Below are 12,099 nucleotides of genomic sequence, written 5' to 3' on the forward strand. Positions count from 1 at the left end.
ATTATTGCAACACCCATTCCCTCTGCGATTCCGGTATTCGTAGCTCGTCTTAGTTGGTTGTCGCTGTGCACCATAACTCCTCCCATTCACGAATGACCAGCTTCATGTCCTCTGTCCTGCGCTGTGTCGTACATCTGGGGGTTGTCGTGCGGCTCATCATCAGAACCTCACCGACAGCGGGTTGGTCGTTTAAAAATCGTTCTAGCCTGGCCGAGGGGACATCGGAGTTCTTTCTATCCAATAGTTATAATGGGACAGCAGAGCATGTCGTATTGACACAAAACTTACTGAGTGTCATCGGCCATGGTCGCCAATGATCTGGATCTTTTTGACATTGTAACTGGAGGTGGTCTGAACAGAATTGACTTCAATTCGTTCCTCAATCTCGTTGTATTACGAAGTCGTAATTCTGATCAAAGCCTCTCTGCATCTGTTTATGGACAACTCCATTCTACTTGATCTGAGCATCTCCTCAACTGCTTCTTTAATAGCTAAAATTTTCCAATTATGTGCAGTGCTCTTCCATGGCCAAATACCTAGTACCTACATGATCGCGATGTGAAGTCTTAGTCGTTGACCGCAAACCCGTCCAAAAGCCTCTAGCAACCGTATTCCAGCAGAGCACAAGAACTGTCTTCGATATGAAGAGCACTATTGTGCTTTGGGTTCGTCGTGATTGGTAGATTTCCCTGCCTCCAAGTACTTGGTCGGGATCTCTCCAGCGAATGAGGCACCGGCATGTGGCACCCCTTGATGGCAGTGGCCATAAGCACGTTAAAGTTGATGTGTAGAAGCTGAAATTCCCTTTTCCCCTCTTATTCTTGCCATGATTCCGTTTCCCTCGCAAGCAGAGACGCACAGCATCATAACGGCCGTTGTATTCGCAGTTTCTTCATCCCTTTTCTGAACAGAACGCCGACTTGGCAGCATCTTCGTACCCTCTTTCCACTCATCTTTCAGCGAGGTGCTTCAATATACTTGCAGGAACGATGGCATCGCCGACTCTTGCTGACCAGGCTGGTCAAGCAAAGCGCCAGCCGGCTGATTCGCCTGGATACCTGACGGAGAGGCAATTCCTTGACACGACTTCTCGTCAATCACCGAAGGAACAGGAAGCTCAGAATGCTAGGAGCTCTGATGAGAAGCTGACTGTCAGAGCTTTGATGCAGCAATTAGCTCAAATGGCGTCACTAAATCCTAACCTTCGAAAGCTGATGCAACGAGTCGCAGATGGAAAGGCTCAACCCCAAGAGCTCACTCGTTTTCGACGGATTGTTGACAATACACAGGGGAATTTCGTGTTTCGAAAGCGGAATGGTCAGCAGGGCCATTCGCCCACCAAAGACATGCAGCAGCCAGTTCCAGGCATGCTACCTAGATGTAGTGGGCCAAATTACGACGCTGCATCTTTTGCCTCAAGGGTCACAGTGACAAGTAAACACTCCATCAACGATCACTTATGGTCCCAAGACAACGAGAAGAGGACCATAAATAGTGATAATGCGTTAAAATTGGAAGAAATAGAAGGGAGTTACTCGCAGTCCCTGCCGACTCCTGCGAAGCAAGAAGCCCCTTTCACTGATTCCGGATATGCGTCAGGGATCGACGTTAGCAATCTCCCGGGAATGGAATTGGGAGGTGCTAATACACCTGGCTATGACGGAAATGACCTTGATGCTAGAACCGTATACTCAGGAGCGAGCAGTGTGGCAATGGATCAAGCGCAGCGGTATATCTCCGAGTTGTCCAGCACTATCCATAGTAAACTCAGCGGGAGTATCGACTTGGATCACTGGATGTCACTGTCTGAACGCCTCTTGGGCCTTATCAAAGATTTTTCTATCAAACTTGGCCTTGAATCCTCGGACCAGGTGAACCGGGACATAATGCACTTCGTACACAAACGTAGCCGGTGCGTTCCCTTCATATAAAATCCTTTGAACACATCCGCATGAAGACTGAATGAATACAGGGAGATTGCAACGCAACTTGACTCAATGGTCCTCTGTGTCGACGCTTCGGCAGAGAATGCGGACAAGAGAGACGACATGCCCTTAAGCGAGAAACTTGCCCTGTGGGATAGCAAGGCGACGGAAGTAGGGACCTCTCTCAGCGACAACGAGCTTTTCGTGGGGGTTACGGACGAAGAAGATACCATAGACACGGCGGAACTATCGAAGTACAACAAGACCGTCATAGAGAGCAAGTCATTCAAGTGGCTTATCGATAGCCTGCGAAGAGAATTGGCCCTCAGGCGAGATTTCGATGAGTCGGAAGGTTTCAACCATCGTGAAATTCTACGGCGTAAGATCTTAGAGATCCTTCCAACCGGCAAGATTAGTAAAAGCCGACCACCAAACACTCACTCCGTAACATTTCGAGTGCCGGGATGGGTACACCTTGGCGCAGCCGGTCTCAACCTGTTCAGATCTGAAAGCCCCCTGCACGAGGCCATTGTCATAACAATTTGCTCCGGAGATGCACAGGCAGCATCCGTAGAGGATTACATGAAGCAAACATGGCCTTCAACCTGGAGAACGATCTTCAACTTGGTGCATTGGGCGTCTGTCGATGATAGTGGCAGAATTTACGAAGGTAAGCTCTTGTTCTGGGCTAGTAATGAGGGTATTCTCACTGCTGTACAGAGATTTTGCATGACAGAACCCAGGTATCAGCATCTTCTGAAGACGGTACTCTCATAATGAACCTCCACGGTACTGCACAAACCATTGCAGAGTGTGGTGAGCAGCTTGCATGGCTGCAGACTTCATATGCAAACGCCCCTCCTCACCAATCAATGGACAATGTCCTACAACGGATTCCCGTGATCATGAGTATAGCTACGCTTCATGTGTTAGTAGGTATACACTTCCAGGGAGAGTGGTCGTTTCATGTATTCTGATCTCACTAGGGGCGTGTATGTTTTGATATCGGGGTCGGTAAACCTCCTTTCGACGAGTTTTCACTCTTGGAACAGTCTCAATGGATAGAGTTACTAAGAAACGACAACGTTGTTCTTATTCCCGGGTATCCTATCTTGCGCCGACCGAAGGCTTTCAACGGTATTGAAGTCTCTCCTCACCATCTCCTAGATTTTCTAGGAAAAGACTCCAGATCCGCTTCCAAAGTCAGTTTGGATGGGACACGAAAGAAGCTTTCTCTTGTGAAGCAAGTGCAGAATGTGTATCTCTGGCATGAAACCCCGAATGCTCGGAAATTATCTTGCGTTTGCTCGAAACCTAGCAATCAGGCACACAAAGGTGCATATAGCAGGAGAAATATTGATCTAGAGAATATCCTGAGCGGCCGTCATATCATTGGGCAATGCCGAGAATCCCGTCTGGATGCAGGTAAGCGACATCATAGAATGTCTTCTCTGTAACATATTGTCTACGACCGTTGAGTTTTGACAATCCGCAGATGACTCCGTGTCAACAGTAAGAAGAGAATCTACATGTAGGTTCAAAGACGATGGAGGCCTGTACCCCAGCTCCTCTAGCTCATTGGCAATGGACTCACATGGAGCTGAGTCCCCGAAGAGCACAGCGTCGTCGGGGAAGCTCACAGGGGAAATTGGAGACATAGACATTGTCACCAGACTTTCGTGGGACAATGATGCCAATTCCCGGGTTTCGTGCCAATGCTCATACGGGATTCATCCGTGTGAATCGACCGAATCCTTGTTGGAATCTGACTTGCTGTCGATGTCGGAATCATCGGAAAAACTTCAGCCCCTGGGAGGTGACAATCCGATACGGGCAGTCTTGAATACCGTGGTTTTCCGCCTCGTTTCAGGCTTTCGATATGCAGCTGACGGGGAGAACCCACCTTATGGCAGTGGACAAGATCACGGAATGGCAGTTTCATCGTCTTCTCGCAGCATCGTGGCATCTTTAGGGCCTGCAGAAAAAGGTGGAAAGAGGAAACATGTCCAAAACGACGACTCAGACTCAGAAGAGGACGCGACCGATCCAAGACCTTCCAAAAGGTCTAAGAAAACGTCACAGCCCATCAAGCTTCTGGCCTGTCCATTTGGAAAGATGAGCCCCAGCAAATATTTCGTCTGTTCACGATTCCAGCTCAAACGAATCCGGGACGTCAAGCAGCACCTGAAGAGAAAGCACACCCCCGACGATTATTGCAACCGCTGCCTGAGAATCTTCGATGACGAAGAAAGCCTCACGCAGCACGTGTCGCAACCAGACGGGTTCGGTTGCCAACTCGCGCCTGAGGGGAGAACGCTGGATGGAATTACCCATAGACGAAGCCGCGATCTCTCTAGAAAGGCAAACGCGGAGTTGTCGGAAGAACAACAATGGTTCGCAATCTGGGATATCGTTTTCCCCCAGAAGCCACGCCCTGAATCCGCTTACCTAGATTCCGCTTTTGCTATGCAAGTTTGCCTATTTCGGGAGCATTGTGCGCGACACGCGGAGCCGCTCCTTGTCCAGAATCTTCGTGCTGCTGGACTGTTAGATGAAGGCAGGGTGGCCGCCGACCAGGGGCAGCTCTTAAGGAGAGTTATTTCAGAGTCTTTGGATTCCTTCTGCGATACTTTCAGCACGAATGGCTCTTCGGACTCAGGAATAGGTCGAAACCGCAATTTAACACGCAATGAGACACCCGCTGCGTCATTGGTAGACAGCGGTATTGGGATAGGAAGTCACTTCCAACCAAGGACAGCTCCATTCGCAACTGCATCCGTTTCAAAGCAAAACATCCGCCCAGTACCTACGGATGTTCCAGCGGATTTTCAAACACTAGGGTCAGAAGAGCGGGCAATGTTTGGCTCACAATCTTTTGCCAGTTTACATCAACCGGGAGCCTTGGGCCAGTCCTTTACAGCGGATTTCCCTCTTGATCGCGATTTACCAAGCGTGGAACATAGGCCTGATGGATTTGGAATGTTTGGCTACAACTTATCAACGGTTTTGCCTCCCCTCGAACTTTCCTCGTGGCCCTTCCTACAGACAGAACTTATCCCGCACGAAGAGGGTGCTGAAAACGCCGTATAATTACGATCTCCGTAGCTTGATAATACACAATATACAATAATTCCACTTCACTCAACTTCTGGTCCATAAAGAGCGAGGATATTGAATTGGCTTAACGTTCTTTCCATATTCCCCTGTAAATATGTTTACTCCCTTGTGATAATTGTCTAGCACCCCAACCAAATGTGAAAGTTGAGATGGCAAAGACCAAGACTCGGATGTCACGACGCTTGCAATTTCCACTTGGCGGAGGTAGGTAGGATCGTCAGCTAAGGTGGGAGTAGAGTTGCTGCGTGTTCATGTCTGACAAAGTGCCCACTCTCCATATGTGTGCCTGAGGGTTCTCGTAAGGTAGTGGGAGCTCGTGTCTGCATGGCCACGTCATGGAGTTTTCAGCTCGCCTGGGGACCTACATGTAAGCTGAACGACCCTAGACAGATACATCATCGATGCTCTGCCCTCGATCGCTACCATATCTTCTCTCACTTTATCGCTGTTCTCCATGTAGACCAAGCTAGGTTCGAGGAAGATTCTTTGGAACGTCTCAAAATGCGTGTCGTTTCGAGTTCATGGCTCTTTGCCGTGGCCGCCTCAGCCTCCCTCTCCGACATCGCCTCCCTACGCTGCAGCTCCAGCGCCATCCTTCCCACGCCCACGTACGACCTCGAAGACGCGCTCTTCACAGTCTGCACCGAAGAAGTAATTAAAGCACCCATTGACAAAATCTACAATGCGCTTCTCGACTTCCGCCGCTACAGTACCTGGAACACCTTTGTAATCGACGTCGGCCTCCCGCCCGATGTGCAGGGACTGGGGGACGTGTACGCCGGCCTATCGATGAACTTTACCACAGCTGGTATCATTCCCGGCGTCAATACCTCCTCGACCGAGGTCATCACTTTACTTGCACCGGATGTGCGCGGCAGTGACGACGGCGCTACACGAGCCGTCAACGTGTGGCGAAACGACGATGGACTTGGTGGCACGTTTCTGCCGGCGGAGCATCCGAACCTGTTGACGGATTTGGGAAACGGGTCCGTGAGGATGGTGTCATATGAGACTTATTACCTACCCGGGGCGACGACGCTGTTGCCGCTGAAGGGTACTCTACGAGAAAGGTTTGAGACGCAGGGGAAAGACTTGAAGAGGTTCGTGGAGGAGAGCCTTCGTTAGAGTCATCAAATCATCAGTCTGTATTGTTCATTATCTTCGTCGACTATCCCTCAAAGGGCTTCTCTTGGGAACCTCTGGCGTCTCAACTGCTTCTTCCCGGGGTATCTCTTCCATAAATCTCCCTATGCGTGTTCTCCCGCCGACTCCATCGCCCCCAGCCGTCCCTGAGCTGCTTCTGTCAACGGCCCAGGTAGCGCCGCTGAATCCAGACGTCGGGCTCGAACGGTCAACACTTCCCGTCTCCTTGTCTCCTCCGTCTGTCTCATTCTGCGTAACATACTCAGATCGAAGACTCAACCTCATAGTCTTAAGAATCACCCCACCCTTCTTCTCAAACTCATCCTCCTCCCGCCACGACTCATCACCACTACACGTCATATCCTGCGAATAAATCGACGAAGCCTGGGTCTTATACCCCGCCGCCCCCGCCCCCCTCCTCTCCGCCGTCTCAAACAGAATCGGCTTCCCGTCCTCCGCAACATGCCAACTCCGCCCCGGCCTCCGCGGCGCCGTACCCGCAATCAAAAGATTCCCCACGCTTAATTTCGCGGGGCCCAGCTGCGCCATGGTAAGCGTCGGCAGCGGTGGCGCCGGCAAACGTAGCTTATTCAAGTGGCTCGCGATACTCGCGTTCCGGCTCCGCGCCGCTAACCCGGCTGGCGTGCTGGGTTCCGTCCAGGGGTAGCCGTGGTATGTCAGGCTAGTGAGATCGAAGCTCTGCGTCTCGGCGTTGCCGGCCTCGAGTGAGCGCCTCTTTGCGCTGCTCATCATCACGGAAGGTAAGAGGCGCGCCAATAGAGGGCGGAGAGTCGGCGCGCTGGCGCAGATGACGGCAAGGTCGCATTCCAATACCGTCATGACGAAGAAGCCGAGGGTATTGCGGACGCCGGCGTCGTCGGTGGGCCGGTAGTGTAAGTGCAGGCTTAGTTGTAGGCGGACCATACTTGCTACAATCACCAGAACGCTGAGGCTCATTACGACGGCGAGGGCAATCTTTTGGCGACGCGGGAGGTCGAGCCTCGCGACAGAGGGGACGACCATGGCGACGAGCCAGGCGTCTGTGGCGGAGTGCAGACTCGCGCTGGTGATGAGAAGGTCTGGGAAGCGGAAGCACACCGGCACCGGGCGGCTGAAGAATTGGCCTGTGACGGGGTTGCATTGAAGGAAAGACATGAGAAGTAAGGGGAGGGTGTAGAGGAGGACGAAGACGACGGCGGCGCGGGCAAGGAGGCGTTCGCGGGGCCGGGAGGAGGATGCGAAGACGCGGAGATACAAGGCTAGGATGGAGAGTTTTGTGAGGCAGAGGGCGAGTTGGTAGTAGATTAGGCCTAGGTAGGTTCGCATGATGTACGGGTTTGCGTCGGTGTCGGCGGTGGCAGTTGAGGATAGTGAAGGGGCGCCGAGGAGGGAGGGCGTGGTGGCGGTGATGCTGTAGACTACGCACAGGGCTGTGGAGAATAGCCATGCGATGAGGATGAGTGTGTCGTCTAGGAACCATTTGCGAGTTACCCAGAGACGGGAGGCTATCCGGGAGGCGATGAAGATGGTGCAGAGGGCGTGAGGGAGGAGGAGCCCCGTCATGAAGAGGGGGACATTTGCATCTTGCTGTGATGAAATGTGAGATGACTGTCATTCGACAGGATGAATGGGATTGTGACTTACGATTTCCTTGAGAACCGTCGGTGATAATGTTGAAGAAGACGACGGTGTGTGAGGGTGTGTGAGATTGGCGTTGATGCTGGAATTCGACATCGTGAACGAGGCGACTGCGAGAGTCGCTGACGAGTCGGATGTTGATGGTCTTGATGCTTGCGATCTTTCGCACCTGGTAGTTACCGAGGACTTACATGCCTCGCACTCATGGAAGGCAATTCTAGACTTAGAACGACAACACCAAGAAGGGAAGAAGACGGCAGAAACCGAGTCTCATAGTAACTGAGAGCAGGGCTGGCGTCTTTCATAGCAGATATGAGAAAGTTCTCAACTACTATGTTAGGAAGCTCCATGCTCGTCATGCGGGACCACGTCCAAAACCCCCCATCCCGGGGTTGGCTTCACGCGGCGAACATCCTAGCCCGGCAAAGGACCCTGGAGTAGCATCTCCCGAGTCCCGGCCCACCCATTGTCCCCGGGTGTGGAGGGGTTTCCGCATCGAAGTGAAGAAGAATCAACTCAATTCGCCAGCGCGGGCGCATTGGCTCCTGGTGTGCGCCTGGGTGGATGTGTGGGTGGATGTGTCTATCTGTCTGCCTTTGAGTGTGCGCATGTGTGTGTGGGTTTTGTGGACTTGTCCATGTCTGCCCGAAAAGGCAAAAGGGAAGGTGAGTGAGTGAGTGTTAAGTGTGCCAGATGCAAGTCCCAGGCTAAACGGCTGGGATCGCGATTGGATGGACATCTGTTTCTTTTGGGTTCTCGGCGGGAGAGGCCGATGGTTGGGGATGGGGATGGATATTCACATTCCAGCTACTCAGCTTTCTTGAACGGTTCGTGAGTGATGTGTCCTGTCACTTTTTCAGCTTCACCTCAGTTGTCATCTCATCTTGGTGAAACGGGGATAAACATTTTGATGGCTGAGAGTGAAACAACTCCGGCTGTCATCTCACGATAACCTCGAAAGAGAGACGAGACATAGATAGGGAAAACAAGAGACGTCTCCAACTCGAGTGAGTTCCCGCACCAGTCGCTGTCGAATTCATCGATGCGGGGTCAGAGATGCCACACAAACTTTTGCATTCTCTTATCCGCAGGCATCTGGTTATGCACCTCCATTCTTGCTCGACCCCTCCACACCGCAAATCCCGCGAACACATGTGCCACCCCGCAGGCGATGGTGGCATGGCAGCACGGAGTGCCGTCCGGGACTTTCCCGATCCGGAAGGACCTAGCTTGATTGCCGCGCCGATTGGTGGGACCGGTTTGTTTCTCAATGTTCTAGTCTAATGGCATGCTTCGTCTCAAGGTTCGTTGCGATAGTTCAACACGCAATCGCCCACTGTTTCTGTCTGTTGTCGTAGAGCGTAGCATCTGTGGATGAGCGGATAATTGCGCGGTGGACAAAGAAACCCAGACGATTCATGGCGATGGCGATGTTGACGGGCAACGGCGATTGCATTTTCTGCCCACCACTGTCAGGTCATGCATCTCTCGCCCATCCACACTCTTCTCTAGGTAGTCCCGACACGGCTACTTTCTGCATCCTCGGAGCTTCTTCTTTGCGTCCTCTGCCCTTCAAGTTCACTCGGCTAACGACATCTCATCGGAGAGATGTGTCAAGAGGGACCGAGAGAATCGACCGCCCTTTTTGATGGCGATTTCTGATGGGGTGATGAGGCAGCATAGAGGACACCTAGGCTTCCGGCCCGTCACCCCCGCCATAGCGATCTTTTGTGTGTCTGCGTCGATTGCTCCTGCGACAGCGCACAAAAGGTTCACGGGCGCCAGAAGCTTGATGGCGGAGACTGTGCTTTCCGGCGTCTAGAATCTGGTCCCTAAAAGAGGCCTTGTCAGGATCTTCCCGAGGAGCTGAAAGGGCCGATCTAGAAGCTCGTCTTCGCGCTTGGCGGGGTGGGAGATCTGTGTCGGGTGGTTTATTAGACGTGTCCTGGCCGAGTTCTTCTCTTCATGGGTGAGGTGGGATCAAATGTCACCGTACTGCCGGTGCCAGCTGCAACCATTTGCCGGGGAGTCTGTGCAACGTGCAACAGCAGAGACACCTCACTGCACTCGAGACTGCCGTGATCATCCCACGCGGCATCGAAGCTGGAATCTCACAAAGAAGATGAGACTCCGCATGCCCTACCACTATGATCGTCATGAAAACGTACTACTTCTTTTAAAATACTTCTCTCTAAGTCTCTTTTTCACATTTGACGGACTGTGCATGTTTAGGGCTAACCTCGCACTCTGAGTTCCATACCCATGCAAACTTCAATTTGGTGGTAACTTTAGTTCACGGTATCTTGATGGCAATGCATTCTGAAAATCATAGGCATCAGAATTTGAGAGCTCATGAATCATGTTAATTTGATTGATATCTGAAGATGAAACTTTCATTCCTTCTGGGAAATCAGAGTATTATGATGATGACGATGATGATAATGAATGTTCAGCGCCGGTCCGACCCTCACCAGTCACAAGACGCCTACGTCGACTGCCGGAGAGCATCACGGTCAATTGAAGCATCGCAATGTCGAGTGATCCCTCGCGGAGAAGCAACTCAAGATTAAGGAACTCTCTCATCACCACCTCTTCACCCCTCAATCTCCTTCACCTTCTCCACAACCCTTAAATACCCAGGCTCCCTCTTCAACCGCTCAACATACTCAAACAGCACAGGATGCGCCGCCTTCACCGACCCACCAGGCCAACTACCCATCGAGTCCCACGCATTCTCCGCGTCCGCCGTGATGAGCGCAAAGCTGATGAGAATATCCGCGGCTGTGAGCTCCGGTCCGCAAAGAAACCCACCGCCGCCGGCTGATACCCCGGGCGCAGTCTCGAGATAGTTCTCGAGCATGGCGAGGTGCTTTTGCGCACTGGGGAAGATGACGAGGGAAAAGATTTTGGAGGCGACGAGGGAGGTTAGGGGGCGGATTAGGAAGGGAACGTTGGATGATTTGAGTACTATAGGTCAATCTAGGTCAGGATCTCATATGATAGAGGTTGGCAGGAAGTGAATATGTGTCCAAGGTGAGGGAGAGGTGCTTACCATTAATGAGAAGAAACTGCACAATCACAGGAAAGAAACTCCCCTCGACATAATGCAATAAATACCAAAACCGCGCATACGCCTCCGTCTCGCCGCCGACTTTTCCCTCCCGCCCGGGCTTCCAGCGCGGCGGCACAAGACCGGGCTTCCGGTGGCCAAAGTGATCGACGAGGTACTGCGTGATGTACCCGCTCTCGGCAAGCCGGATGGGTGCGGGGCTGGGGTCCTCGTCGGTTGATGCGGGCGTGATTTCGAGCACGGGGGCCTTGCCGAGCGGGTGAACGGTTTCAAGCTCGGGGGGCGCGAGGCGGTTCGGGACGCGGCGGAAGAGTTGGACTGTGTAGGGGATTTTGAGCTCTTCGAGGAGCCAAAGGGTGTTTTGGGAGCGGGAGTCGTTGAGCCTTTGGACTAGTGAGTCTTCGTTGGAGGGAAGGATTTGGGCGTGTCATGAGGGGAGGGGGGGGGGGGGGGTTGCCGGAGGGGTCCTTTTGGGGGTTTTCGGTTGCCTTTTTGAGGGGGGGGTGGGGTGTTGTGGGGGGGTGTGGGGTGGGGGGGGGGGGGGGTGGGGGGGGGGGGGGGGTGGGGGGGGGGGGGGGGGGGGGGGGGGGGGGGGGGGTTACCAGTAGAGCTTCACTTTTGGTAGTTCTTCAGTTGCCATTTTGAAGGGTTGGTGTGATGTTGCAAAGAATCGCGCGGTTGTGAGTTTGCGGGTAGGCGTGGCGGGGTAAGCAAATCTATGGCGAGCTTGAGTAGTGGCGATGAGCTTGAGCGTGAGATTTGATGATGAAATACTGCTGTTAGTTGATATTGAGCGATGGAAGCGTCGCCCGAGGATCTCAATTGCGCTCATGATTGATGATCTGTAGTGAGGTTGCAAGACTGGGGTTATTTAATACTTTGTGTATTCCTCACAGGTTTGACGTTCAGGCAGCCTGTCATCATTGTGTGGGCCAAGGGGTTTTAGCTTCTAGAATGGCATGTTTCCTTACGATTTTCCGCGTAGGTTTGTTTCCGCATTGTCTCCGAGGTGACGAGCGGCACAGTCTCCGTGTGGGGGATGTAAGACGGAGAGATCGGGGCTCTCAAGGCCGATGGTGAGACTGGCGAACGGGGGCTTGAGCACCGTATAAGCCGACTACTAGCAGATAACTCAATAACAATTCGATGGTTGAAACAAGGCTTGCAAGACATGACGACAGGGTCGCTTGAGAATCTTGATTCGAT

General features: G+C 52.5%; 5 protein-coding genes across 5 annotated transcripts; 3 read left to right on the forward strand and 2 right to left on the reverse strand.

Annotated features, from left to right (window-relative positions):
- Window positions 1-989: 989 nt before the first annotated feature.
- Window positions 990-2,902, forward strand: CABS01_13816 (uncharacterized protein; the record flags this gene model as incomplete). Its single annotated transcript, XM_060547158.1, has 3 exons — window positions 990-1,912; window positions 1,973-2,595; window positions 2,646-2,902. The coding sequence occupies 3 exons, from the start codon at window positions 990-992 to the stop codon at window positions 2,900-2,902; spliced, it is 1,803 nt and encodes a 600-aa protein (XP_060394501.1).
- An 802-nt stretch (window positions 2,903-3,704) lies between these two features.
- Window positions 3,705-5,015, forward strand: CABS01_13817 (uncharacterized protein; the record flags this gene model as incomplete). Its single annotated transcript, XM_060547159.1, has 1 exon — window positions 3,705-5,015. One exon carries the CDS (start codon window positions 3,705-3,707, stop codon window positions 5,013-5,015), a length of 1,311 nt encoding a protein of 436 aa, XP_060394502.1.
- A 528-nt stretch (window positions 5,016-5,543) lies between these two features.
- On the forward strand, window positions 5,544-6,167 carry CABS01_13818 (uncharacterized protein; the record flags this gene model as incomplete). Its single annotated transcript, XM_060547160.1, has 1 exon — window positions 5,544-6,167. One exon carries the CDS (start codon window positions 5,544-5,546, stop codon window positions 6,165-6,167), a length of 624 nt encoding a protein of 207 aa, XP_060394503.1.
- A 30-nt stretch (window positions 6,168-6,197) lies between these two features.
- Window positions 6,198-7,919, reverse strand: CABS01_13819 (uncharacterized protein; the record flags this gene model as incomplete). The annotated part of the gene is made up of 2 exons (XM_060547161.1): window positions 6,198-7,772; window positions 7,830-7,919. The coding sequence occupies 2 exons, from the start codon at window positions 7,917-7,919 to the stop codon at window positions 6,198-6,200; spliced, it is 1,665 nt and encodes a 554-aa protein (XP_060394504.1).
- Window positions 7,920-10,416: 2,497 nt separating this feature from the next.
- On the reverse strand, window positions 10,417-11,725 carry CABS01_13820 (glutathione S-transferase; the record flags this gene model as incomplete). Its single annotated transcript, XM_060547162.1, has 3 exons — window positions 10,417-10,790; window positions 10,876-11,276; window positions 11,496-11,725. The coding sequence occupies 3 exons, from the start codon at window positions 11,723-11,725 to the stop codon at window positions 10,417-10,419; spliced, it is 1,005 nt and encodes a 334-aa protein (XP_060394505.1).
- Between the last annotated feature and the right edge of the window lie 374 nt (window positions 11,726-12,099).

This window comes from Colletotrichum abscissum (genome assembly GCF_030869225.1).
Source record: "Colletotrichum abscissum strain IMI 504890 chromosome Unknown Scaffold_48.1, whole genome shotgun sequence".
In the NCBI taxonomy this organism is placed as follows: Eukaryota; Fungi; Ascomycota; class Sordariomycetes; order Glomerellales; family Glomerellaceae; genus Colletotrichum; species Colletotrichum abscissum.